The 25,366-nt window shown below is 39.0% G+C and overlaps 1 protein-coding gene and 2 pseudogenes across 5 annotated transcripts in view; 1 reads left to right on the top strand and 2 right to left on the bottom strand.

Moving 5' to 3' along the window:
- The window catches only part of LOC138167323 (zinc finger protein 286A-like), a 29,133-nt gene extending 18,972 nt beyond the window's left edge, over positions 1-10,161 (bottom strand). The window contains exons 1-2 of one of the 5 annotated variants that reach the window (XM_069096021.1): positions 9,922-10,161; positions 513-1,054 (exon numbers count right to left, since the gene is read on the bottom strand). In XM_069096021.1, coding sequence (XP_068952122.1) covers positions 513-967 — 455 coding nt within the window. In that variant the 5' untranslated portion in view covers positions 968-1,054; positions 9,922-10,161. The other 4 variants (XM_069096019.1, XM_069096016.1, XM_069096018.1 and 1 more) reach the window with 4 other exon arrangements.
- A 147-nt stretch (positions 10,162-10,308) lies between these two features.
- LOC138167324 (zinc finger protein 286A-like) overlaps positions 10,309-25,366 on the top strand; it is a 28,859-nt pseudogene continuing 13,801 nt past the window's right edge.
- LOC138167326 (lysosomal enzyme trafficking factor-like) lies at positions 17,153-24,005 on the bottom strand (annotated as a pseudogene).

Here is a 25,366-nt window from a genome sequence, read left to right on the forward strand (position 1 = left end):
ACAAGTCAACTGATCACACTATATGTTAATTTTCTCATATGTAAAACTAGGAATAATTACATCTGCCTTATTTACCTCATAAGGGCCTTATAGGATGAAAATATATTATACAGAAAAATTATTGAGCCCATTGCTCAGTTATTGATTTATGGATGGTTGTCATAGTTCCTTGGAAGGAACTCTTGTGAGAGTTTTATAGGAAGAAAGAATATTTTTGACTGCCTCTTACATCTGTTCCCTCATAAGAACAGCCCATGAAGAATGTTCTCTTATTAAATGACCACATACTTTGCATAAAGTAAAACTATAAGACATGGACTGAGCTGGACGATGTAAGACACAGAAAGAATACTGGTATTTAAAAGGTTTTCATTCACTGTCTCCTTAGAATATATAGAACTTCCTTTCTCATCCCTACCAATTCATAGACTTTCTTTCACCTCTGATGTTTCCTTCCTTCATTATTATTTTTACAAGGAAACTTTTCTCTGGGTTTTCTATTCTTCTCATACCTTGAAGAAACTTTGCTCTTTCCCTCTATACTTCTGTAGGTCTCACCTTCATCATCAAGCATTTGGGTCAAATCTTCCACCAAATTGACCACTTCCTCAATGTTCTGTGGATGCTGTGACTTTACCCAAATCCTGATCTCACTGGGCAAGATGATGAGGAATTGTTCCAGCACCAGCAGCTCCAGGATCTGCTCCTTTGTGTGAATCTCTGGCCTCAGCCACTGGAGGCAGAGTTCCCAGAGCTGGTTCACAGCCTCATGGGGTCCAGCTTTCTCTGGGTATGGAAAACATCTGAAGCTCTGGCGAGAAGCCTCAAGGTTGAATTTCTCTCTTCTTAGAATGGTGTTCTGTCCCTTGGGGGAACCTTTTAGTAAGCTGTCTTGTTCATGTACATCCTGAATACGGGGGACCAGGGGGACGGATGTCATCTTATTAATCTCTACATCTGGTACCATAACACTGGGCTTCAGAGTTGATTTTCCAGACAGAACTCAATTCTCTTCAGATTCAGGCTAGACATCTGCATACATTCATGAGGAGTACTGTGGAAAGAAATATATCATGGATAGCAAGGGGGATCAATAATCAACATGCACTTCCATCTATGTGCTAGGTACTGTAGACAAAATATAATGAATAGAACAATCCCTATTTGCATGCCACTTATATTCTAATGGAGGAAACAAGTACATTATCTAATTATATAGAGAAAAAATATAAAGAGAATACAAAAGTAAGTTAAGTACAAGGTAGGTTTGAGGAGAGCACTAGCAGTTGGAGGGATCAGGAAAGGCTTTATGTAGAAGGCAGTTACTCAACTGCATACTGAAGGAAGATAAGGATTCTTTTTTTTTTTTTAAAGCAATCAAGGTTAAATAACTTGCTCAAGGTTATATGGTCAGTTGATTATTTTTGTGTGGGTGCCGAGTATCTGAGGCTGGAACTGATCCCAGGTCTCCCGACTCTAGGGCCGGTGCTCTTACTCACTGCGCTACCTGGCCACGCCAAGATAAGGATTCTTAAAGTTGAGATGAGAAAGGGGAATAAATTCCAAGCACTGGGGATAGATAATGCAAAGGTACAGGGATGGAAATGAATGAATTAAAAAACATTTATCAAGTGCTTACGAGGTACAAAGCATAGTGCTAAGTGTTAGAAATATAAACAGAAGAGTAAGAGGAGTAAGCTCCTCTCAAGGAGCTTACATTTTAATTGGGGAGATAACACACATGGAAGGTTTTAGCTGTAAGGACCATGGGAAGAGTCCCCTGGTCCTTAAGGTACAGTAGCAAAGCAGATAGTAAATGCCTCTTTTAAATGTCATTTGCACTGATAAAAATCCCATCAGTTTGTAATGTTGAACAATATTGTGCCAAGGATTCTGGTAGTAAGAACTTTCTTTTCTGGGTCTTCAGTAACTGTGGTTTTAGCACCTGCAAGAGCAGTTACTAGGCTGTATCACCATAGAGGTTGCTTCCCAAGATTATAGTTAAGGGCACTGGGCTAGAAACACTACTATTCCCAAGGTTCCTGTTTTCAGGATCCTGGTCTATCTCCAAATCAAGAAAGATTAGGGATATTTCAGATCATGGAAATTGAGTATATTGAAGAAGTAAGAAGTCAGACCAGAAGTTATATTTGGCCGTCTGGGACAACATACTCAGTTTCCATGATCTGCATCTGAGGGGAGATGGTGGTTAAGGTGATGATAGTCAATTGACCTCCTGGCACATGCTGCCTCCTGTCTCTCCCTTGTGGTGCCTTGCTACTTCAGATAGCTGGTTTTCTTTTTTTTTTTTTTTTGTGGGTAGCAGTTGGATGGGTTGGCTGACCCCTCTCTGCAGAAGCTGCCTCTCCAGATGATGGCCATGAGGACTGAGCTGGAAGCAAATTCAATGATCTGGAGGGTGCTGCCACTCCCAGCGCTCCTGTGCCCATTCACATGTGGGTAGCAGTTGCTGGTTCTGCTAATGAGGAAGGCAGGCTTTTCTTCAAAATGATCTGTCATCCCAAAGATGGCTCTGAGGGTGGCCTGGAAGCAGGCCTACTAGCCCGAGGGGGACTGGTCTTCCCAAAACTCTTGTGTTCAGAGTCCTAGGCTATCTCCATTAGTATGAGGGAAGATGGTGGTGCTTTTTTCCACCAGAATGAGGAAAAATGGTGGTTAAAGTGGTGGTGGTTTGACCTGACTGGCACAGGCTGTCTCCTTTCTGTCCCTCAGAGCACCCATTGCTTCAGTCAGGCAGGCCTGTTTGCTTTGTGTTGAGCTAATGGTTGACAACTGGTAGAGATGGTTAGTCCCTTCTCCATAGGAGTTGCCTCTCCAGAAGACAGTCACGAGGGCTGGGCTAGAAGCAGGACTGCTGGTCTGGGAGGTACTTCCTCTTCTAGGGCTCCTGTGCCCATCTACCCAATGGTGGCATCTGGGTATTTCTTCCCTCAATGATGGTTGTGGGTGATGGTTTGGAAGCAGGTCTGGTGGTTTGGAGGACACTGCTATTCCCAGAATTCTTTTTTTTTTCATGTTATAAAGAAGGATTGTATCGGATGGAATGAACAATGGGAAAGAGGAAACAAAACCAAACAAGAAAAAGAAAGAAAGCAGGTAGTTTGCTTCAATCTGCATTCAAACTCTGTTCTTCCTAGTTTTTTCTCTGAATGTAGACATCTCTCTCCATCTTTTGGAGTCTTTTGGAGTTGACTTATAACCCTGCATTGCTGAGAAGAGTCCAGTCTATCAAAGTCCCAAGATTCCTGTATTCAGGAATCTGGAATGTCTCCATAGGGGTCTGTCTGAGGGGAGATGATAGTCAAAGTAATGGTGTTTTGGCTTGGCTGGCACATGCTGCCTCCTGTTTCTGTTTCTGCCTGCTCCTTAGTTCAGCACCTCATCACCTCTCACATAGATTACTGTAGTAATTGTTGCTTTCAATGGGAGATGGATGTCATTCGTGAGGAACAGAGAGAAAGGCAATTTGGTGGATTATACAGAGGGAGAGAAAGTGATGTATAGTGTCATTGGAAATATTGGTTGGGGTCAAGTTATGAAGTTCTTCAAAAGTTAAACAGAGCAGTTTACATTTTATTCTAGATGCAACTGTCACTGGAGTTTATCAAGTGGGAGACTAATATAGTCAGATTTATGCTTAAGGTAATCGCTTTGGCAGCAGTATTAAAAATGACATGGAGCAGGGAGAGACTTGAAGAAGAATCCATTAGGACAGGGGTTCTCAGTCTTTTTTTTTTTTTGTATCACAGATCCTTTTGGCAGTTTGGTGAAGTCTATGGAGCCCAACTCAGAATAATGTTTTAAATGTATAACACATATAGTATTACAAAGGAAACCAATTATACTGAAATTATTATAAATTTTTAAAAAAGTTAATGAACCCCAAGTCAAAACTCCCTGAATTACAGGGATGTTGTAATAATCTAAGGTGCTGCCAAGTGTCACAGGAAAGTAGTTATGACTCGTGGCAGTAGAAATGTCAAGATTCAGCACCCGACTGGATATGTAAGATAAGTTAAACTGACAAGAAGAGACAGACTAAGCCCTGAGGTTGTGAATCTGAGAGACCATAAGAACAGTAGTGCTTTCAAAAGAAGTAAAGAGGGGCCAATAGGTGGCGCAGTGAATAGAACACCGGCCCTGGGGTCAGGAGGACCTGAGTTCAAATCCAGTCTTAGATACTTTACACTTAATAGCCATGTGACCTTGGGCAAGTCACTTAACCCCAATTCCCCTGCCCTCCCTGCTCCAAAAAGAAAAAAAAAAGGAAAAAAAGAAGGAAGTTTGGAAGAGGTAGGGTTTTTTTTTCCCCAAGCTCAAAAAGTCCCAGTGGCTCCCTATGACCTCTTTGACAAAATGCAAATTCCTTAGCTGGGCATATAAGCCCTTCACAATTTGGCCCCACTTGAATCTACCTGCCAAAACAAACCCAGGACCTATATGAACACAATTACAAAACACTTTTCACACAAATAAAGTCAGATCTAACTAACTGGAAAAACATCAACTGCTCGTGGCTGGGTCAAGCCAATATAATAAAAATGATAATTTTACCTAAATTAAATTACATATTTAGTGCCATACCAATCAATCTACCAAAAAATTACTTTATGTAGCTAGAAAAAATAGTAACAAAATTCATTTTGAAGAACAAAAGGACCAAAGTATCAAGGGAATTAATGAAAAGAAACACTAGGGAAGGTGGCCTAGACACACCAGATTTTAATCTGTATCATAAAGCAGCAGTCATCAAAACTACTTGGTACTGGCTGAGGAACAGAGCAGTGGATAAGTGAAATAGATTAGATACACGAGACACAGCAGTCAATAACTATAGTAATCTGCTGTTTGATAAACCCAAAGACCCCAGATTCTGGGATAAGAACTCACTATTTGACAAGAACTGCTGGAAAAACTGGAATATAGTATGGCAGAAACTGGGCATAGACCAACATCTAACACCATACACGTACACCAAAATTAAGTCGAAATGGGTGCATGAACTAGGTATAAAAGCTGATACTGTAAGCAATCTGGGAAAGCAAGGAATAGTTTACCTCTCAGATTTATGGAGAAGGGAAGACTTTATGATCAAACAAGAGTTAGAAAGCATTATAAAATGCAAAATGGATAATTTTGATTACGTTAAATTGAAAAGTTTCTGTACAAATAAAGACAATGTAACCAAGATTAAGAGGGAAGTGTAAAATTGGGAATTTTTAAAACCAGTGTCTCTGATAAAGGCTTCATTTCTAAAATATACAGAGAATTGAGTCAAATCTCTAAGAATACAAGTCATTCCCCAATTGATAAGTGGTCAATGGATATGAACAGGCAGTTTTCAGAGGAAGAAGTTAAAAGATATCTATAAGCATATGAAAAAAATGCTCTAAATCACTATTGATTAGAGAAATGCAAATCAAAACAACTCTGAGGTACCACATCTCACCTGTCAGATTGGCTAAGATAACAAAACAGGAAAATGATAAATGCTGAAGAGGATGTGGAAAAATTGGAACACTAATGCATTGTTGGTGGAGTTATGAACTGATTCAACCATTCTGGAGAACCATCTGGAACTATGCCCAAAGGGCTATAAATAAGTGCATACCCTTTGACCCAGAAGCTATACCACTTCTAGGGTTGTATCCCAAAGATATCATAGAAGTGGGAAGAGGCCCCATATGTACAAAAATATTTATAGCAGCTCTCTTTGTGGTGGACAAGAATAGGAAATCAAGGGGATGCGCATCAATTGGGAAATGGGTGAACAAGTTGTGGTATATGAAAGGAATAGAATACTATTGTGTTGTAAGAAATGAGGAGCAGACAGACTTCATAATAACCTGGAGAGACTTACATAAACTGATGTTGAGTGAGAAGAGTAGAACCAGGAGAAATTTGTACATAATTATAGACACGACGTATATATGACGACTAACTTTGATAGACTGGGCTCCTCTCAGCAATACAAGGTTATACTACAATTCCAAAAGACTCATGATGGAAAGAGATGTCCACATCCAGAGAAAGAACTACAGAGTTTGAATGCAGATTGAAGCAAACTACCTGCTCTCTTTCTTTTTCTTGTTTTGTTTCCTCTTTCCCATTGTTCATTCCATTGGTTATAATCATTCTTTACTACCTGACTAATTTTAATGTGAAGGTATTTGTAGATCCTATATTTGATTGCATGCTGCCATGGGGGGTGGGAAAGAGGGAAGGGAGAAAAATTGAAACTCAAGGGATTGTGGAACTGAATGTTATAAACTAAAAGTAAATAAATAAATTAATATTAAAAAAAAAAAACAATTTGGCCCCACTCTACCTTTCCATACTCATTATATATTACTCCTCTTCACTCACTTCACACTCTAAGACCAATCAGACTACTTGATGTTTCTCACAGGTGACATTCCACTTTCTATCTTCTTGACTTTGCACAGGCTACCCCCATGTCTGGAATGTATTCCCTTACCTCCTAAGCATCCCCACCATCTCTCAAAACTCAACTCAAATGCTACCTCCTACATAAGACCTTTCCTGATTCATTTCTCTGATCCAGATGCTAGTGCCTCCCCCTAGAAATTACCTTGTATTTACTTTGTATATATTTTGTATTTAATGATGCTTATGGCAACTGTAAATTCCCTGAAATCGGAGATTGTTTCATGTTTCAATTTGTTCTAGGTACTTAATAAATGGTAGCTAACTAACTGACTGATATTATATTTCACATTTTCCACTACATTTTGCTTATCTCCACACCCCTTGTGAGGTAAACAATAGGAATCTTATTATATGCATTACACAGTTGAAGAAACTAAAATTCATATAGATTACCTAACTAAAAGTTATATAGTAACAAGTAAGCAGAACCAGGACTGTAACATAGATCTCATGATTCTTAGTCTAGCGTTCTTTACACTATAGGTGTCAAACTCACCCAAGTGCTGGAAGCAGATTAAAATGTAATTGGGTAATGTTTAACAAAATACATAAAAATCTGATACAAAATAGGAATGTTAATTTGTGGCTTTGTTGTTTCTATATAAGTCTGGCACTCCTGCTTTACAATATACTATGATGTCTCTGTGTAAAAATACAACATATAGACAAAACACTAGTCCTGCATCTGACCACACTATCCTAGCTCATTGATGAAAAAAAAAAATACATACATTTTGCTTGGGCTGTAAATTCCAAAAAGACAAAAACTATGCTTGGATATGCCACAGCATATGGCATAGTGCCTTGTGCGAAAACAGGAACTCCAAAAATGTCTTTCAAATAAATGGATTTGGCAAGAGACATGCCACACACCCCCACACACACCCCTCAAAAAGGATGCTTGAATCAACTTGCAAACATCTACTAGAAAATCAAATGAACCAACACACAAAGTTCTGCTCAATAATTGTATACATGATACAGAGCATATGTTTGAAATTGCTTTTAACAATAACTAAAAACCCACTACTGGTGGAGGAGCTTGTTTCTTTTACCAGAAACAAAAAAGTTTTCATGGTTCCTAAGTAAAAAGTTCTTTGAAAAGAATGAAATCACTCTTTTGATGATCATTTTTAGGCCAGTAAATGGTATGGCAATTTTCAAATAGTGTACTGAAATCCAATTCAATTCAGTAAGAGCTTATTTTATGCCCGACAGAATCATCTGGCATGGTTAATAGAAGTGATCTTGCAATCAATCAGGAAAATACAGGTTCAAGTTCAGCTTCTGACACAAACAGGATGGGTGACCATGGGCAAATCTCCCTTAATCTTCCTTGACAGGTCCCCAGGTAACTCTCTAAGACTTTAAATTGCAGAACAGCCTGTACTGGTAGATGGGATTTATCACTGGAAGTTCCCATGACACCTGAGTTCAAATCCTTCAGACACTAGCTTTCTGAATCTGGGCACCTCACCAAATTTCTCTGAGTCTGTTTCTTCATCTATAATATGACCCTATGACCTCTGAGCCCCTTCCAGGTCTAAATCACAGGTCCAGAGCACCCCCATGTCAAGCAGTATAGATACACACAAAACCCAAGGTATATTTGAAACTTAGGAGATATTTAAAAGCGATTTAAGGTATTCTACATATCCCCTAAAGAAACCATTATTTCAGGTTAAATTCTAGACCTTAAGTTTCCAAAGAAACACGCAAGACAAAGCACACACTCTAGCTCTGAGCTAAGCAGGTCTACACTTCCATTAAATTCAACAGTCATAATAAAATCTACCCCCAAATCTGGGTGGGGAGAAAAGTCCCCCACCTTTTCCCTGCCTCTTCTCTTTTATTAGGGGATAGAGTGCTACCCTTTGGGAATCAGGAATACCTGAGCTCAAATCCTGGTTCAGACTAGCTGTGTGAACCTGGGCAAGTCACTTAACTTTTTGCCTCAGCGTCCTTATCTTTGAAATGACGGTCACACTGGGACTGTTATGGGGCCAAATGGGACATGTAAAGTGAAAGCGCCATATTTATCATTATTATCTTCTACCTTCCCTCTTCCTCCACCCCGGTCTCCCAACATGCTGGAGGAACTTCAGCTCCTCCCACGGCTGCAGCTGCTGGGGCCAACGACCCGACGGGCCTGCGGGGAACGAGACGCCTGGCTCCCCCAGACCTCACGTTCGGAATCCCTCCAACTATACCGACAGCAAAGTGTCCGCCACTTCTAAAGGTGCTGCCACAATCACGGAGACTCTGCTGCGCACGCAACATGGAGAGGCCGAGACCACAACCACGGAGACTCACTCAAAACTTCCTTTCCCAAAGTTCCCCGGGGCACACCCTCCCTCAGAATTACGGTTCCCAGAGTGCCTTGGGGCAATCTCCTTGGGACTGCCAAAGTACTACTGAGCAGAAAGCTTGGAAAAATTCCCAAGTTGAATTTTTAGTCGTCTCAGCTCTTACTTCCCACCCTTAACTAGTAATTCTATTTTACCCCGCTAAACCTTAGTTTCTTCATGACGAACTTGAACTAGATGATCTCTAAAGTCCCTTCCTGCTTTAATATGGTAATGAAAGCATTATTATCCCTGTTTTACAAAGGGAAAAAAAACTAAGGCTCAGAGAAGTGGAAACTTGCCAGTGGGTGGCACGGTTAAGTGTGGAAAGTGAGATGTAAATCCATTTCTTTTTTTCCTATTCATTCCCTCATCTATATTTTTATTTTTATATTCATTTTAGAATATTTTTTTTATTTCGCTAAATATTTTCCAATTACACGTAAACTTTTTTTGACAATTTTTTTTGTAAACAGTTTTTGTGTATTGTTGGATTCTGGTTTCTAATTCATTCTGCTGTTGTATATTTTATTTTTAAGTTCATCCCATTCACAGTTATGATTGCTAAATGTGTATCCTTCCATCCTATTCTCTTAAATGTATCCTTTTCTGTTTTATTCTGTTCCCTCTTCAAGTATCTTAGTTCTGACCATCATCTCCCTTAATCTACCCTCCTTTTATCTCATTTCCTTTTTCTTATCCCCTTCTCCTTCTGTTTCCTTGTTGGGTAAGATGAATTCCTGTGCCTGTGTATATATATTATATTCTTGAGAATAAGGTTCAAGAGTAACCGAGTTTCCCACCCCACTACCTCACCTTTTATATAAATTCTTCCTCGTATGGCCCCATTTATGTGGGATAATTTCCTCCATTCTTTCTCTCCCTTACTGCTCTCTCCCAATGCATTCCTTTTCCCCACTGTTTCCTTCTTCTGAGATCATCCCAGTATAATAGAATCACACACAGGCCTTCTGTCTAAATAAGCCTCCCTCTAAGAATCCTAGTGAAGAAAAAATTCTGAAGCCTTACATGTATCCTCTCCCCATATAAATATGCAAATTGTTAAACTTTGTTCAGTACTTTATAATTTTCCCCTCATGTTTACCTTTTTATGCATAAGTCCTGGTCTTGAATATCAGATTTTCTAGAGCTGAGTCTAGTCTTCCCATTAGGCATGCTTTTAAGTCTTCTATTTCACTAAATATCCATTTTTCCCCTTAGGATCTAGTCTAAATTCCTTCATAGCGGTGGCTGCTAAATTCCGTATGATCCTGACTAGACTCAGAAGTGATCCACTTCCGGGAAAGGGCGTGCACGGAGGATTCTGGGAACTGTAGATCCGAGACAGTCTGCACTGCCGGGACCGGGCTACGGAAGCCGGCTTGAGGATAACGCTCTCCATTACCGTAAATGTCGAATCGGAAGCGGCGTGGTTTGCTGTCGGTCTCCCTGTCAAGTCACGGGAACACACACTGCAGGTATTAGTGACCCAGGCGTCAGCACCCTTCCTCTCCCCTTTGTCCTGCGACTCCTGTCTGGGCATTTCCACTTAGCATCCCCCTGAGTGGAGCTCAGTTGTTCCACACTTGTGTGGTCTGGCTTCTTGGTGCCTTGTGGTGGGAGGGTCCCTTAACTCTCGTTTGTCCAGTGAATTGTGAGCGCGGGCCTGGGTTACGGGAGGGCGCCACAGCATTGTAGACGAACTCTGCTCTGAGTATTTTTGTCCTCACCTGATTTCCGTAGCGCCTGTCCCCTCGCTCTGCTCCAGGCTCATACACCTGATTTCCACCCGCCCCGGGACTGTCAGTGACACGCAGACATGGGGGTAACAAGACTTGGGGAAAGGGGGGCGGGGTCGTGGAGGTGCCCAGGCTCGAGCATAACTGCGTGGTCGGTGGGTAGATTTTTTTGGCGGGAGGGTGTCTGTGAATGAGGAAAAAACAAAACTCAGCCTTACTTCCAATAACCTCTTAACTCAGATATTTAAAAAATATTTTGATAACTATTTTAATATATGTCACTTTTGTCATCCTGTGTGTTTTATTTTTATGCATTTAAAAACGTTCTAAAAAGGGGTCCATGACATGCGAAAGGTTATTTAAACCTACTCTTATGGAAATTTCGTATTTCCTTCAATGGAGAATATTTTAAAATGATTATTCTGAGATGGGGTCCACAGCCCCCACCAGACTGGCAGAGGAGTCTGTCACACACACACACACACACACACACACACACACACACACACACACACACACACCCGTCTTTTCTAACTGAAATTTACCATTTTCTATAATTATGAATATTTTTTAAAATTCTGACAAATGTTCCATAGTTTTGATCACATTGCTAAAAGTGTCCATGACACACACCCACTCACAAAAGATCAAGAAGAATCATTGGCTTCCTTAAAGGAGAAATAGTAAGAAGGGGAGGTTGAAAGGATGGAAGAAAGGGGGAGAGTAAAAGGATGAACAGACTAACCCTTGCCATTCTCCCCAGCCCTCACTTGAGAACTTAAGCATACTTATTTTATACTGTCTGGCACATAAAAGCACTCAATAAATGCTTATTATATTAGTTGAGAGCCTCTTCAATACCCTGTTCTCCCATTTTGTCATCTTTATTTTCTAGGAACTCCATTTTTACTTTACAAAAACCACAAGCAGGTGTGATCTCACCTTGATCTCACCATCACCAATAATTTCCACCTCCATGAGCTAGAGCTCTGAAATTTCTCTCAAATCATAATCTTTTATCCTTCAATCTCTACCTCTGCCTTATTTTTTAAACTAATTTTTTTGTCTTCATCCTGACATCTCAAGTTTTTGTCTTCATCCTGACCCTCCCGGCCTCCCTTTCGAATCTCAAAACTCTAATTAACCAGTTCTACTTTATACTGACTCCTGTCTTCTTGTCTTGTTCCTTCACATGCCTCACCAAACACTATTCCTAGGTTACCTCCTGCCATCCACTTACTCTTGGGCTGCTGAACACTACTGCAAAAATTCATATATCTATGCCGAACCTGTGCCCTACACATTTTTGTTATCTGGTGTGAGATGGAATTTTACTGCTGCAAGGTAATTTTTTTGCTTTGTAGTGTAGAATTCCTCATGATATCTGTTCCAGACCTTTTCTCAAGCCACTGAGTTTGGGCAAATAGGTGGTGCAGTGGATAGAGTTCTGAGCCTGTATTCAGATTCATTCTCAGATTCTTACTAGCTGTGTGACCCACTTAACCTCTATTTGCCTCAGTCTCCTCAACTGTAAAGTGGGAATGATAATAATACCTACCTTTCAGGGTTGGATCAAATGAGATAATATTTGTAAAGTGCTTAGCATGGTGCCTGGCATATTGTAGGAAATATATAACTGCTATTACCTTGCTTCTCTTCTCCTAGTACCTCCCTGTACCCCTCAGCAGAGCTCCTACATAGTTCTCTCTTTTTTTTTAATTTTAGTTTTAATTTTTTTAATTTTAAATTGATTTATTTATTTCTACGTAACTCTCCTGACAAAGTTCCTCTTCATACTTTACAGAATAAGTGGAGGCTCTCTTTTGTGTGTTCCTTTCTTTCCCCAATTCTGTTCCTTAAATCCACTCAACATTTTCTCGGTTCTCTCCAGTGTCTGACAAAAATATGCCAACTCCTTTATACTTATGTCTTTATTCCTATATGTTCCCTTCTCTGGGATTTTGTTCCTTAAATCATTTTTTTTGTTTTTTCTCAAATTTTCCATCTCTCTAACTCCTTCTCTATGGCTATAAGTATATGCAAATCTTTTAAAAAGTTTCACTTGACCCCTTCATTCTCTCAATTTTCTCTCATCCCTTTCACAACAAATCTAGAAAAACCTGTGTGTACACCTTGCCTTTATTCCTTTTCCTCCAACTCACTTCTTAGTCCCTTGCGTTCTGGCTTTTCATCCCACTGCTCAAATGAAACAACTCTCGCCAAACTTATCAATGGTCTCTTAATTGCCAAGTCCTGTGACTTTTTCTTAGTGACCTCTCTGTAGTACTTAACACTACTGATGACCCCTTCCTGGATATTCTGTTTGAATATCCGTTTGATCTTTTTGATCTGTTTATCTTTGATCTGTTTGATCCTTTTCAGTCTCCTTTGAAGGATCATAACCTATGTCCCACTCCTTTGCATGAGTGTAGCCCAAATCCTCTACCCTCTTTCTTCTCTCAGTCAGTAAATATTTATTAAGCTCCTACTGATGGGGGCGGGGTGATAGGTGTTACAGGGACTCTGATGACCAGAGTCATAATTCACTGGGAAATAGCCCAAGGGGGAGCTACCTGGAGGTGTGGTTTTAGTCTTGAAACATCACTAAATCAGCTAGAGGTCAGGGCTGACTGAGAAGTGCCTAGTCTGCCACCCATCAGTGTCATGTTTGACAAGATGGATGTTGGGAACCAAGGCTAACGGAGACTCAGTATGTGTATAATTGGCTAAGGAGTTAACTTACAGATAGTGCATTGAAGGATTCATACATGCAGCCAGCCATTATGCTAAGGGGAGATAAATAGTTGATGAATTATTGCTAGGCAGAGTGCTGGCAGGGGGAAGGGGCAGAGTTAATGTTCTGAGGCTGGGGTGGGGGGCAATGTGATTTTACAGACTGATTTTACAAACTGATGTTACAAACATAGACACCCCAAGCACCCCATCACTACTATGTGACAGGCACTATCCTAAGTGTTACCTCTGTCTGTCTCTCACCTTACATCACCTCACCAACTCTCCTGAGTTCAACTGTTATCTCTAAGCAGATGACTCCTAAATCTACACACCTAGTACTGATGCCCTATGGGCATCTCAGACTTATCATGTCTAACGGGAAACATAGTCTTGTTTTCCTTAAACTCATCCCTTTTCCTAATTTCCATATTTTTGTTAAAGGTACCATCAGCCTAGGCATAACAAACCAGGTTTGTCCCTTTGGTATCATCCTCAATTCTTCCCTCTCCCTCTTCCTCCCCTAGCCAAACAATCGCCAAGTTTTGTTGATTCTGTTCCCACAACACCTCTTGCATCCTTCATCTTTCTAATCACAAAGCCACTACCCTAGTTCAGTCCTTCATTACCTTTTGCCCAGACTATTACAATGGCCTTTTAATTAGAACCTCTGTTTCTAATCTCACCCCTCCTCAATCTATTCCTAAAGTTCACGTTAGATTGTGTCACACACCTTTTCAATAAGCTTTGGTGGCTTCCTGCCTCATTTAGGATAAAAGTCAATCTCCTCTGTCACTTATATCCCTTCACAGTTTGGCTCTAACTTGTCTTTCCAGGATGATTTTCCTATACATGATACATTAGAGCCAAACTCACTATGCTGTTTCCTGTATATGATATTACACCTCTTTCCCTTTTTGTTCAGTTTGAACCTCATATCTGAAATGCTCTCCCTCCTTACTTCTGTCTCTTAGAATTCCATCTCTGCCCAATGGCCCTTCCTGACTCCCCTCCCCAGTTTTTAAGGATTTTTAAAAGAAACTTTTGTATCTATGTAATTTTGTATTTACATATCTACATATGTTGTTTCATCCCCACAAGAATGTAACTTCTTAAGAGGACTTACATTTTTGTTCTTGCACCTCTGGGGCCATCTAGGTTCCTTTCACATAGCAAGTGATTAACAAATGATTGTTACATTGGATTGAATTTTGGAATAGAATTTTTTGTAACAACTGGATTTAATGAAAGCAGGTTTTCTGGCTCAATTGCAGCTATTAGACAAGTAGACTTTTTTCTATTTTTCCTTGGTGACTTGAAATAATTGTTTCTCTTGTGGGTACATAAAGTAAATAAATAGCTCCCTTTTCTTCATTGGCCCCCATCCCACCATAGGATTGTTTACTTGGAAATGCCCAACAATCCAGGTATTTTGGTAAAGGAGAATTTATCTTTTCCCCTAATAGTATTTTATTTGATTGTTGACAAGGACATTTTTAGACATATGGATGTATAGTTTGTATTATTATTATTATAAACAAAGAATTTTTCTTTTTATATAGAACTAAGTTGGTTCATTGTAGGCTAGTGCAGTTTGTTATAATTTGGAATCATTGTTATATTCAAATATCTTTCTCAACAATATTAATAAATTAAATATTTATTGAATACCTACAATATTCATGGTATCATACCAAGTACCATGACAGGAAAGAAGAAGATACAATCTCTTGTCTTGTAGAATTTTATAGCCCAGGCAACATACTTATTTTTTAGGTTTGAGTAACATGAATGTGGTGAGAAGCATATCCAGTTTGTGTGTTTCTCTACACGTCTATGTCTTTCTAGGGGCAACAGTGTGTATATTTATTTCAGTATAAAGGTAAAGATATCCATGGAGATATTTATGTTATTCAATTTTCTTCATCTAACTAGATCATATTTATTAGACCATGCTTACGTGGTTGATATAAGGAAACTGTAGAGAACTCTAAAATTAGGTAAACCATAATGCACTGTGTAACTGTATTATTTTGAATACTTGATTCATTGTTACTCCCTACTCAGTTTATAGGTAATTTATACATTGAAAATCTCTTAGCCATCTTTTTAGGAGCTGGAAAATCGATGGTTAGACTGATGTTTCTTGATTGTGATAGTTAACTAAGTTATATTTTTGTCCACAGCATCCCTCAGGAATGTGTGTGGGTATCCAGCGTGGGTCTGAAGGGAACTGGATCCCTACTGGGGATACAGACATCAAGTCCACTGTGATGGTCCCAGATGGAGAGCTGTTGTCCATGAATAAGATAACTATCGCTCTGAGCTCCCAAATCCTGGATGTACATAAACAAGACAGGTTGCTGAGAATAAATTTCCCCAGGGAACAATTTAACATTCTAGAAAGAGAAAGGTTTAATCCAGAAGCTTCTCACCAGACCTTTAGATGTTTTTCATACCCAGAGAGAGCTGGACCTCATGAGGCTGTGAACCAACTTTGGGAACTCTGCCTTCAGTGGCTAAGGCCAGAGATTCACACAAAGGAGCAGATCCTGGAGCTGCTGGTGCTTGAACAATTCCTCACCATCTTGCCCAGTGAGATCGGAATTTGGGTGAAGTCACAACATTTAGAAAACATTGAAGAGATGGTCACCTTGGTGGAAGATTTGACCCAAATGCTTAATGAGGAAGGTAAGTTAATGAAGTATACCATAAGAGAATAAAATCTCTTTAGATTGTGAGAAATAAGAAGAGGCAACTCAGGAACAGGGTTGGAGAATCAGTAGTGAAGGAAGGACACAGTAGGGAGAAAGATCTTTGGACTGGGGGGCATGAGGAAGCAGCTACTACTCAGTTTCAATTCTGGTCTTCTCTTTCATGTTATCCAGCCTAGTCACTTCTTTATAATTTGACTCTATGCAAACAGTTGACCGCAAAATGGAAGTACTTCTTCATGGACTGTTCATTTTGGTGTACTTCCCTTAGTGACGGGGGAAATAATCAAAGTAGTAAGCCTCTTATAAACTTTCAGAGAGATGTCCTCTCAAGGTTTATAACATCCCCATCCATCAACCATTCTTGGTGCTGGGCTTAACAATATTAATTTTTATTTAAAAAAAATTTTAAGGGCTCTGTGAGGTAAGAAAGATTGATGTGGTTATCCCAGTTTTGGAGATGAGAAAATTAAGGTATGATATGCATGGTCAGCTGACTTGCTGTAACGGTTACACAAATAGATTAAGCTTTTGGATTACAGGTTGGTTGTTTTTTTTTTTTTTTTTGCAATTGGGGTTAAGTAACTTGCCCAAGGTTACATGGCCAATTTTTTTTTGTGTTCGGGTGTTAAGTATCTGAGGCCGGAACCTATCCCAAGCCACCCAAAATTACAGGTCTTTTAACTCTTATCCTGTGCTCTTTTATCTAGGCCATATTTCCTCTGTAAGAGAAGATGTAAATTTCCTATGAAGCCTATAAGATACTCAGCAAAATTCATTTCATATTCTATGAGATAGGAAAATAAATATTTCCTTGTGAAATGGGGAAGTAACCATGACAGATACCTAGAATTACACATTCCATGCAATATATAATATTAGAAACAATTTTGAAATCGGTGCATTCAAATCACAATTCTGTCATTGGAAACTTGCTATCACTGAAAAGATATCGTTCAAAGTCTAGAGCCATAGGCTGCATTACCCTTCTCTATGAATTTGTAAAGACCTGGGGGCTGATCCTATTTCCATCTTTTGTCCTCTCTAGCTTTGCATTCTCAGAATTCTGTCTATCTCCAAGATAGGAACACAGAAAGAAGAAAAGTCTGCTCTGTTTCCACCAGCCAGATTTCAGGTGAGTAGAATGTATTCTCCCTTTCAAAAAATGCCACATTTCATTCATTTTTACTAGTGCTTCTGCGTCTAACCAAGCCCTGTCCGGAGTTCTAAGGCTTATTTTATCTTTTCTCGAGAGACTGGGCCCATCCCTAGCTGATGATGGATTCATTGGGAATACACTTCACATCCTGGTGCCTTCTCTATTTAACCTGCTCTTGTCCATTTACGTTTTTATCTCAGTACTATGCTAGTCTTTCTGAGGGATATAAAAGAAATATGAAATACAGTCCTTGATATCACAAAGACTTTACATCCTTTTTAGAATAACAAGGCCAACATTTGGGAAAGTGAGGAGCAATTGAAGTATATGCCAAATATGTGCCAAAATGTGCTATGAAACACAAGACATAAGTAACTGTTAAAGGAAGAAACCTAGCTTGCTAAATTGTAAAAGTAAGGAACAGGTTTAAAAGCACTCACTGGGACTAACATTCTGTAATTTGGGTAACAAAGACTGCAGGGAAAATTAGCTAATTGCTCAGTCATACGCAAAATGGTATTCTTAGAATTATAATCTCACATCATATTCTAACCATGATATGTAAAGAAAAAAGGATTGTCCAGTAACTTCTTAATGGTTATACATCCAACAGATTTTTAAACATGTTTTCTTGATTAGCTAATTGAAGAAATTGTGTTTTAGTCCCTGGGACCACTTTCTCCCTTAAGATTCCTAAGCCATACATGGACTATGGGGATTTTCTTTTTCTCTAAAGCATTTGCTAGATCATACTAGCAACTCTGAACTTCAGACTAATGCCTCAATGCTAGCACTTAAATGCCTTCTGCTAGCAGTTTTTGATCAAAGGATGTTAGAGTTGTAGTCCAACCCTATAATTTTTTTATACAAAATTTAAATTTTATAATCATATTAGGAACTTTTTACATTTAATACTAAGGAAGTGTCCATATCTACTCATTTTTGCCAAAAGGAAAGATTTCTGAATCATTATTTCTTTGCACAATAAAACAAAATCAGGGTCCAGATGTATGTCCTCTAGAAGCTCTAGGTGGAATGACATGATCTTGCTCCCAAAGAAAATCTGAAAAACATCCTTAGTTGAAGTTAGCATGATTGCAGCACTGTATACCATTGTCTTTCTAAAAATTCATTATCATCACATTTCAAAAAAGAAAGACCTAGTCCAACCATAACTTCCTTTGTAAACTTGAGAACCCCAGTCTTGTGATTAAATTTGATACAGTACTTGCAGTTTTATAATTACTTAAGAGAAGTCTTCCTTTTATGTATCAATCAGTTGTAATCTGCTAATCTGATTAGAAGCTTTGATAAAAGTTTGGTGGTGAGTACAAATGATTGCCAAACATATAGGAATGCTACAATACCCCACAGTTTTGGGGTTACATCTCATGCAAGAATAAAGGAAGAAAAACATCTGTAAGTGTGGGATTAGAAAAAATAATTGTCCATAGCCAAAAAAGTCAGAGAAAGTAGTCACGCCTTCAAGGAATGTGTCCATGTGGTTCCTTCTTGTGGCTCTTGGATGTTGCTGAATGTGTTCCAGTGCTAATCTGTTGTAAGTTTCATTGATTTCAAAAACATAGTAAACTGCAGCTGCACTTGCTAACAGATACAGCCCCACTCCAATCCATCCCATTCTCTGGTGGAAGTTCCTCATTCTACATGCTCTTTGCCTCTAGTTGAAAACTGGAATCAAGCCAGCCTCCCAAGGAGCATTTCACCTCTTTTAGTTGTTCAAATATTTTCTTTTTGGCACAGATCTAAGACTTTAAATGTTCTCAGAGCTCCCATCCTTCCTTTTCCCATGGCAAGAGTTACAGTCAATTAGCTCAGAATACTTGGGCGTTTTGGCATTTCAGAGACGACCACAAAAGAACCTAAATCCTCTTCCAAACTGATTTCAAAAGAAAGTAATAGCCCTAGTTTCCCCAAACTTCCCCCAGTTACTACTTTTTGCTCAGACCAAACAAGGCAGGTGAACATCCCTCAGGACTAAGCACCATTCCCTCCCCCACCCGGGCACCCAAGCCACCAGGCACAAGGAGTCTCCTCACTGTCTCCCTCTCTCCTCTGTATTCCTTCTGGAGTCCGGCAGCCAATTCCAGTTAAGGGACAGAGTCACCAGTGCCTCAGAACAGCACCATGCCCAGCGGAGGGAAGGTCGTGGGGAGGCTCCTCAACTCTATCATTTTACAAATGGAGAAAATGAGGCTCAGAGATTTAGATTTGTTGGCAAAAATAACCATTATCTATGCATCTACTGAATATAAGTGCAAATTGCCTGGCTTTTAGTGGGTGACAAAAAACCATCTTCCAAATGCATATAGTTTTAGAAATTCATATAGCGGCCAAAGTGATTTTCCTAAAGCACAAATCTGACCGTATCACCTCACTGCACTTCAGTGGCTCCCTTCTGCCCTCAGAATCAAATATAAAATCCTTTGTTTAGCATTTAAAGCCCTTTACAGCTGGTCCCTTCTTACCTTTCTAGTCTTCTTGCACTTTGCTCCCCCTCCGATTAATTTTTTGATCTAGCCACATTGACTTACTGGCTATTCCTCACACAGGACACTCTTGACTTTGTTTTCATTATTTGTTTTCCATGCTTGTAGTGTTCTTATTGTCACCTCCTGGTTTCCCAGGCTTCCTTCAAGATTCAGTTGAAATCCCACTTTCTAAAGTAAACTTTTCCTATTCCCTCCTGTCGCTAGTGTCTTCCACTGAGGTTATCTTCCATCTATACTGTATATATCTTTTATGTTTTCTCTCCCCTTAGGATGTGAGCTCCTTGATGGCAGGGACCATGTTTTTACTTTCTTTTTATAACTTTTGCTTAGCACAGGGTCTAGCACAGAATGCTTAATAAATCGTTGTAGACTAGACTGATTGATTGACTGAGTGGTTTAATTATATTTGATGTTAATAAATAATCAGCTTTCACTTCTTACTGCTGATATGGGAAATCGGATTCATAAATAAACGCTAATTCTTATTTTTGTCATTGAACTTCTGTCACCAGCCTTTCTCCCCCCCCCCCATTTTTATAGTATTTCTTTTCTTCCAATTACATAAGGACAATTTTTAACCTTCACGTATTATACAATTTTGAGTTCCAAATTTTCTCTCTCCCTTCCTCCTCCCTAAGATGGTAAGCAATTTGATATAGGTTATATATGTATAATTATGTAAAACCTATTTCCCTATTAGTCATGTTGTAAAAGAAGAAACGGTTGGAAAAACAATTATAGCTTGCAAAAGAAAAAAAAAACACACACACAAAAAGAAAGTGAAAATAACATGCCTTGATCTGCATTCAGAGTCTATCAGTTCTTTTTCTGAATGTTCACCAACCTTTTTATTAGAATTGTTAATAAATAGCAAAAATGGACTTTGCCTTAAATAATAAAGTACTCAAAAATGAGGGAGGAGGAGGTACCAAAGTCCTCTACAAATTGAGTAGTATGTCTTTGAAACAGTCTAAGATCAGGGTAGCTAGGTGGCTCAGTGAACAGAGCACCGGCCCTAAGAGTCAGGAGGACCTGAGTTCAAATCCAGCCTCGGACACTTAACACAAAAACTAGCCGTGTGACTTTGGGCAAGTCACTTAACCCCAATTGCCCTCCAAAAAGCAAAAAGAAAATAAAAGAAACAGTCTAAGATCAGCTATATTAATAAAAGATTCCAACAGAGATAATTTTAGCAAAGCTTTTGATCAATTATCTCATTCTCAGGAGAAACTGAAGAGATGAATTTGATGTTAATATACTCAGATGGATTCAGAACTAGTTGTATGACCTCATTTAACATTAATAGTTCATTGTCAGTTTGGCAGGAGTGGAGCACCCCATGAGTCTCTTTTGGGCCCCAGCATGTTGAACATTTTTTATCAATGGTTTATATAATGGCATAGCTGACACACTCATTAAACCTATATGTACTACTAAATTGAGAAGGCAAATACTGGATCTAGATAGATTGCTAGGCTAGAGCACTCGACTGAATCTAATAAATGAAATTCAGTATAAACACGTGTAAAATCTTATTCTTAGGTATAAACAAATCAGCTTCGCAAATATAAGATGGGGAAGGCAAGTAGTTCTGAAAAATATTCAGTGGTTTTAGTGGACTGCAAGTTTAATGTGAGTCAGCTGTATTATGTAGCAGTCAAAAAAAGTAGATGTGTCCATAGACTACATTGAAGCTTCAGGAAATAGGGAAGTAATAATCTTTTGTAACAGGGCTCTCTCAATTGATATGACATACTAAAGTCAGATGCTAAAAACAGAGCACCTCAAAACTGTTACTTGATTATCATAACATGAAGGTTTCACAATCTCAGGTATGTAGGACTGGTATAAATTTGAGGTGCTGCATTCCATGACTTCAACATGTAGCTTATTCTTGTTTCTTTTTCTTTTAACAAACTACTACTGTTTAAAAAGTTTTTTCCATCTAAAAAATGTAATTTTATTAAATTTTATTTCCGTGTTTGCAAAAGAAAACTTTATTAAAAATAAAAGAAGAAAAAAATTTAAAAACTTAACCATGCATGTGATTGATATAACCAGATCATTGTGAAAGTATTCCTCTTAGTAGAAACTCTTTGGTTTTATGTATGGTATGGTCAGTAATTAACATAACCATAAATACTTGAAGGTTCTTTTGAGTTCTTGTGGCTATGATGGCTTTTTTTAATGAAGTTTATGTTTCCATCCTGATCCCAGTTTCCAAAAGGAGATGATATTGGAGATTTATGTGGCAGGATTATCTTGCTCTTTTTTAAAGCTTATTTGTTTAAAAAAGAATCTTTTAAAAGATAGTCCCATTGCCCCCTGCCCTTCTCAGACCTCATCTGACAAGCTCTCCAGCTTAAGAAGGAAGTAGATAATCTGAAGAATGTCCAGAGAAGTGCAACCAGGATGGTAAAGAGCCTTGATTTCTTGTCATGGGATGATTGGTCGGAGGAACTGGAAATATTTTTCCTGGAGAGGAGAAAACACCTGGGCCATGTAATAATTGCTCAAGTATTTGCAAAGAAGGGAATTAAATTTGCTCTGTTTGACTCCAGAGAGGAGAACCAAGAGCAAAGGGGACATATTGAAAAGAGGCAGATTTAGTCTTGAAGTCAGGAAAAACTCCCTAACAATTAGAGCCAACCAAGAATGGAATAGGCTGTGTTGAGAAGTGGTGGGTGTTCTCTCCCTAGAGCACTTCAAACAGAGAATGGAGGACCATTTGTTAGGTATGTTAGAGTGGGATTCCTTTCAAATATAGATTGGTTACTGAGGTTCCTTCCAACTTTGAGATTCCATGATGTGAACAGTAGTAGCATAGGATGTGCAGGCTTGGATGGGTTGGGAATCCTCAAAGCTGGAGTTACAAATTGTTGAAATCACAGAGCTATTTGAATGAAATGCATTGCTATAGTTATTCTGTCATACATACACGCACACATGCACACACGCACATGAGACCTTTCTGTTATTGTCTGTGATAGCTTGCAGATTCCTCCTAACTTCATATGTCATATGAAGAGCCCCAATTTTTGAGTTAAAAGCTCTTAGTTTGAGTCCTTACTCTGATACTTCCTATCTGTCTGATGCTAGATAAGTTATATAGTCTCTCTTAATGTTGGGCTTTCTAAGTATAGGTGTTTTGTAGACAGACAGAAATAGGGAATTGAAGAAAAAGCAAAAATTTGCTATTTGGCATATATATTTAGGAGCTAGCCTCTGTAGCATTGTGTAGTAGAAAGGAGCGCTGAATTTGAGTTGAGGACCTGGGTTCTTCCAGGCTCTGTTATTACCTGTGTAATCCTGGTCAGGTCACTTAACTATTCTGAGACAAAGTTTTTGCAACTATAAAATAAGGGAATGGACTAGATCATTTCTAAGGTTCCTTCCTTTTATTCTGTATCTTTTAAAAATTAAATCAGGGCTTAGTGGTTGATTTTTCTCAGAGGCTTCAGGTAGGTAAGGTAACTCACTTGCATATAGTTGATAGTAAAGGAAGGGTGTGAGTTTGTCCAGTTAGTAAGTTAAGCCAAAGTTCAAAAGCATTTTTTTCTGTCAGGGGTTATTGATACATACTTTAAAAAATTTGATTCCTAGGCTTTTTGAACTGGTAGAGGCTTTATGGGATCATCTAGTCCTACACTTTCATTTTATGGATGAGGAGACAGATATCGAGTCCAGAGAAGTAAAGTAATGCTGGATCACTCAGATAATTAGCAGAACTGAAACCTAGAACCCAGCTTATCTCTCTACCAGTCTCGTGCTCTTTCCATTGTACTCTCCTTTATAGGCCATAAATAAATAACATAGCACCATAGACTATAGTAATTTTTTCTTTGTTTGAAAAGGATATTAGTGAAGGGAGGAAGGTAAGGCAATTCGGGCTAAGTGACTTTCTCAAGGTCACACACACTATAAATATTTATATTTATTGTCAACAAGAATTTGTTGGGTTTTTCTAGCTAGAAGGGAGTGAACTATTAAAAATCAAAGCCAAACTAGAACCAAGATAAGAAGGTAATACTTGGAGATACTGCAGCTCTCAATGATTTATCTGAAGAAACTCTGAAAGATGAATAATAAAGTGAAGATATTGACTTTGTCTTTCACCATTTCTTTTTTTTTTTAGTTTATATTTAGTTTTCAACATTCACTAACATAAGTTTTGAATTTTCTCCCCCTTCCCTCCCTCCTAAAGACATCATGCAATCTGATATAGGCTCTACATATACATTCCTATTAAACATGCCTATTTTCACTTTAGTCATGTTGTATAGAAGAAGTATAATGAATGTGAGAAACCATGAGAAAGAAAAAAAAACAAAGAAAGAAAATAGTCCACTTCGTTCTGCATTCCAACTCCATAGTTCTTTCTCTGAATGTGGATGGGATTTTCCATCATGGGTCCTTTGGAATTGTTTTAGGTCTTTGCATTTCTGAGAAGGGTTAAGTCTATCAAAATCAGTCAACACAGACTGTGGCTGTTACTGTGTACAATGTTCTCCTGGTTCTGCTCAGCATCAGTTCATATAAGTCTTTCCAGGTTTTTCTGAAGTCCGCTGGTTTATCATTTTTTTTTGTTTTTTGCTTTTTGGAGGGAGGAAGGTAAGGCAATTGGGGCTAAGTGACTTGTTCAAGGTCACACAGGTATTTTTTTGTGTGTGTTAAGTGTCTTCAGATTTGAACTCAGGTCCTCCTGACTCCAGGGCCAGTGCTCTATTCACTGCACCACCTAGCCACTCTGGTTCATCATTTCTTATAGCACAGTAGTATTTCATTACATTCATATACTACAACTAGTTCAGCCATTCCCTAATTGATGGGCATCCCCTCAATTTCCAGTTCTTGGCTGCCACAAAAAAAACTGCTATAATTATTTTTGTACATGTGGGTCCTTTTCCCATTTTTATGATCTCTGGGATACAACCCTAGTAGTGGTGTTACTGGGTCAAAGGGGTCTTTCACCATTTCTTGGAGAAGATTTAACTAATGTAATAATTCCCATAATGAGGAGGCCAGAAAGTCTTTCAGCCAGGAAATATTTGATCTCTTTGGCACACAGAGAGATACAGTTGCCAGGAATACTGTTGTGTCTGGGGGTAGTGGGAGAAGTTGGGGCTCTTCTACAATAAAGACACTGGGGAGGCAGCTAGGTGGTGCAGTGAAGAGCACAGGCCCGGAAGTCAGAAGGACCTGAGTTCAAATGTGGCCTCAGACACTTGACACACCAGCCGTGTGACCTTGGGCAAATCACTTAAACCCAATTGTCCTACCTTCCCCCCTCCAAAAAAAGCAAAAAATAAATAAAATAAAGACATTGGGGAATGTGTTATGATCTAGAGAGAGCCAGACTTCCATTGAGGTGATCAGTGCCTGGCACGTTTGTTTTTCAGTTGTTTCAGCCATGTCTGACTCTTCAGGACTCCATTTTGGGGTTTTCTTGGCAGAGTTACTGAAGTGGTCTTTTTTTATAGATGAGGAACTGAGGCAAACAGGGTTAAGTGACCTGCCCAGGTTTACACTGCTAGTAAATATCTGAGACCAGATCCAAATTCAGAAAGATGAGTCTTCCTGACTTCAGGTCCAGCACTTGATTATCTATTGTGTGACCTAGCTGACCCCATCCTAGTGGAACTTAATAAATGTTTATTGATTTATCAGGAAAGAGGCTAGTTTCTGTTATTCTGTA

The sequence above is a fragment of the Petaurus breviceps genome, unplaced genomic scaffold (assembly GCF_028583685.1).
Source record: "Petaurus breviceps papuanus isolate PSGF00001 unplaced genomic scaffold, PetGlider_PUasm1.0 229, whole genome shotgun sequence".
Taxonomy (NCBI): Eukaryota; Metazoa; Chordata; class Mammalia; order Diprotodontia; family Petauridae; genus Petaurus; species Petaurus breviceps.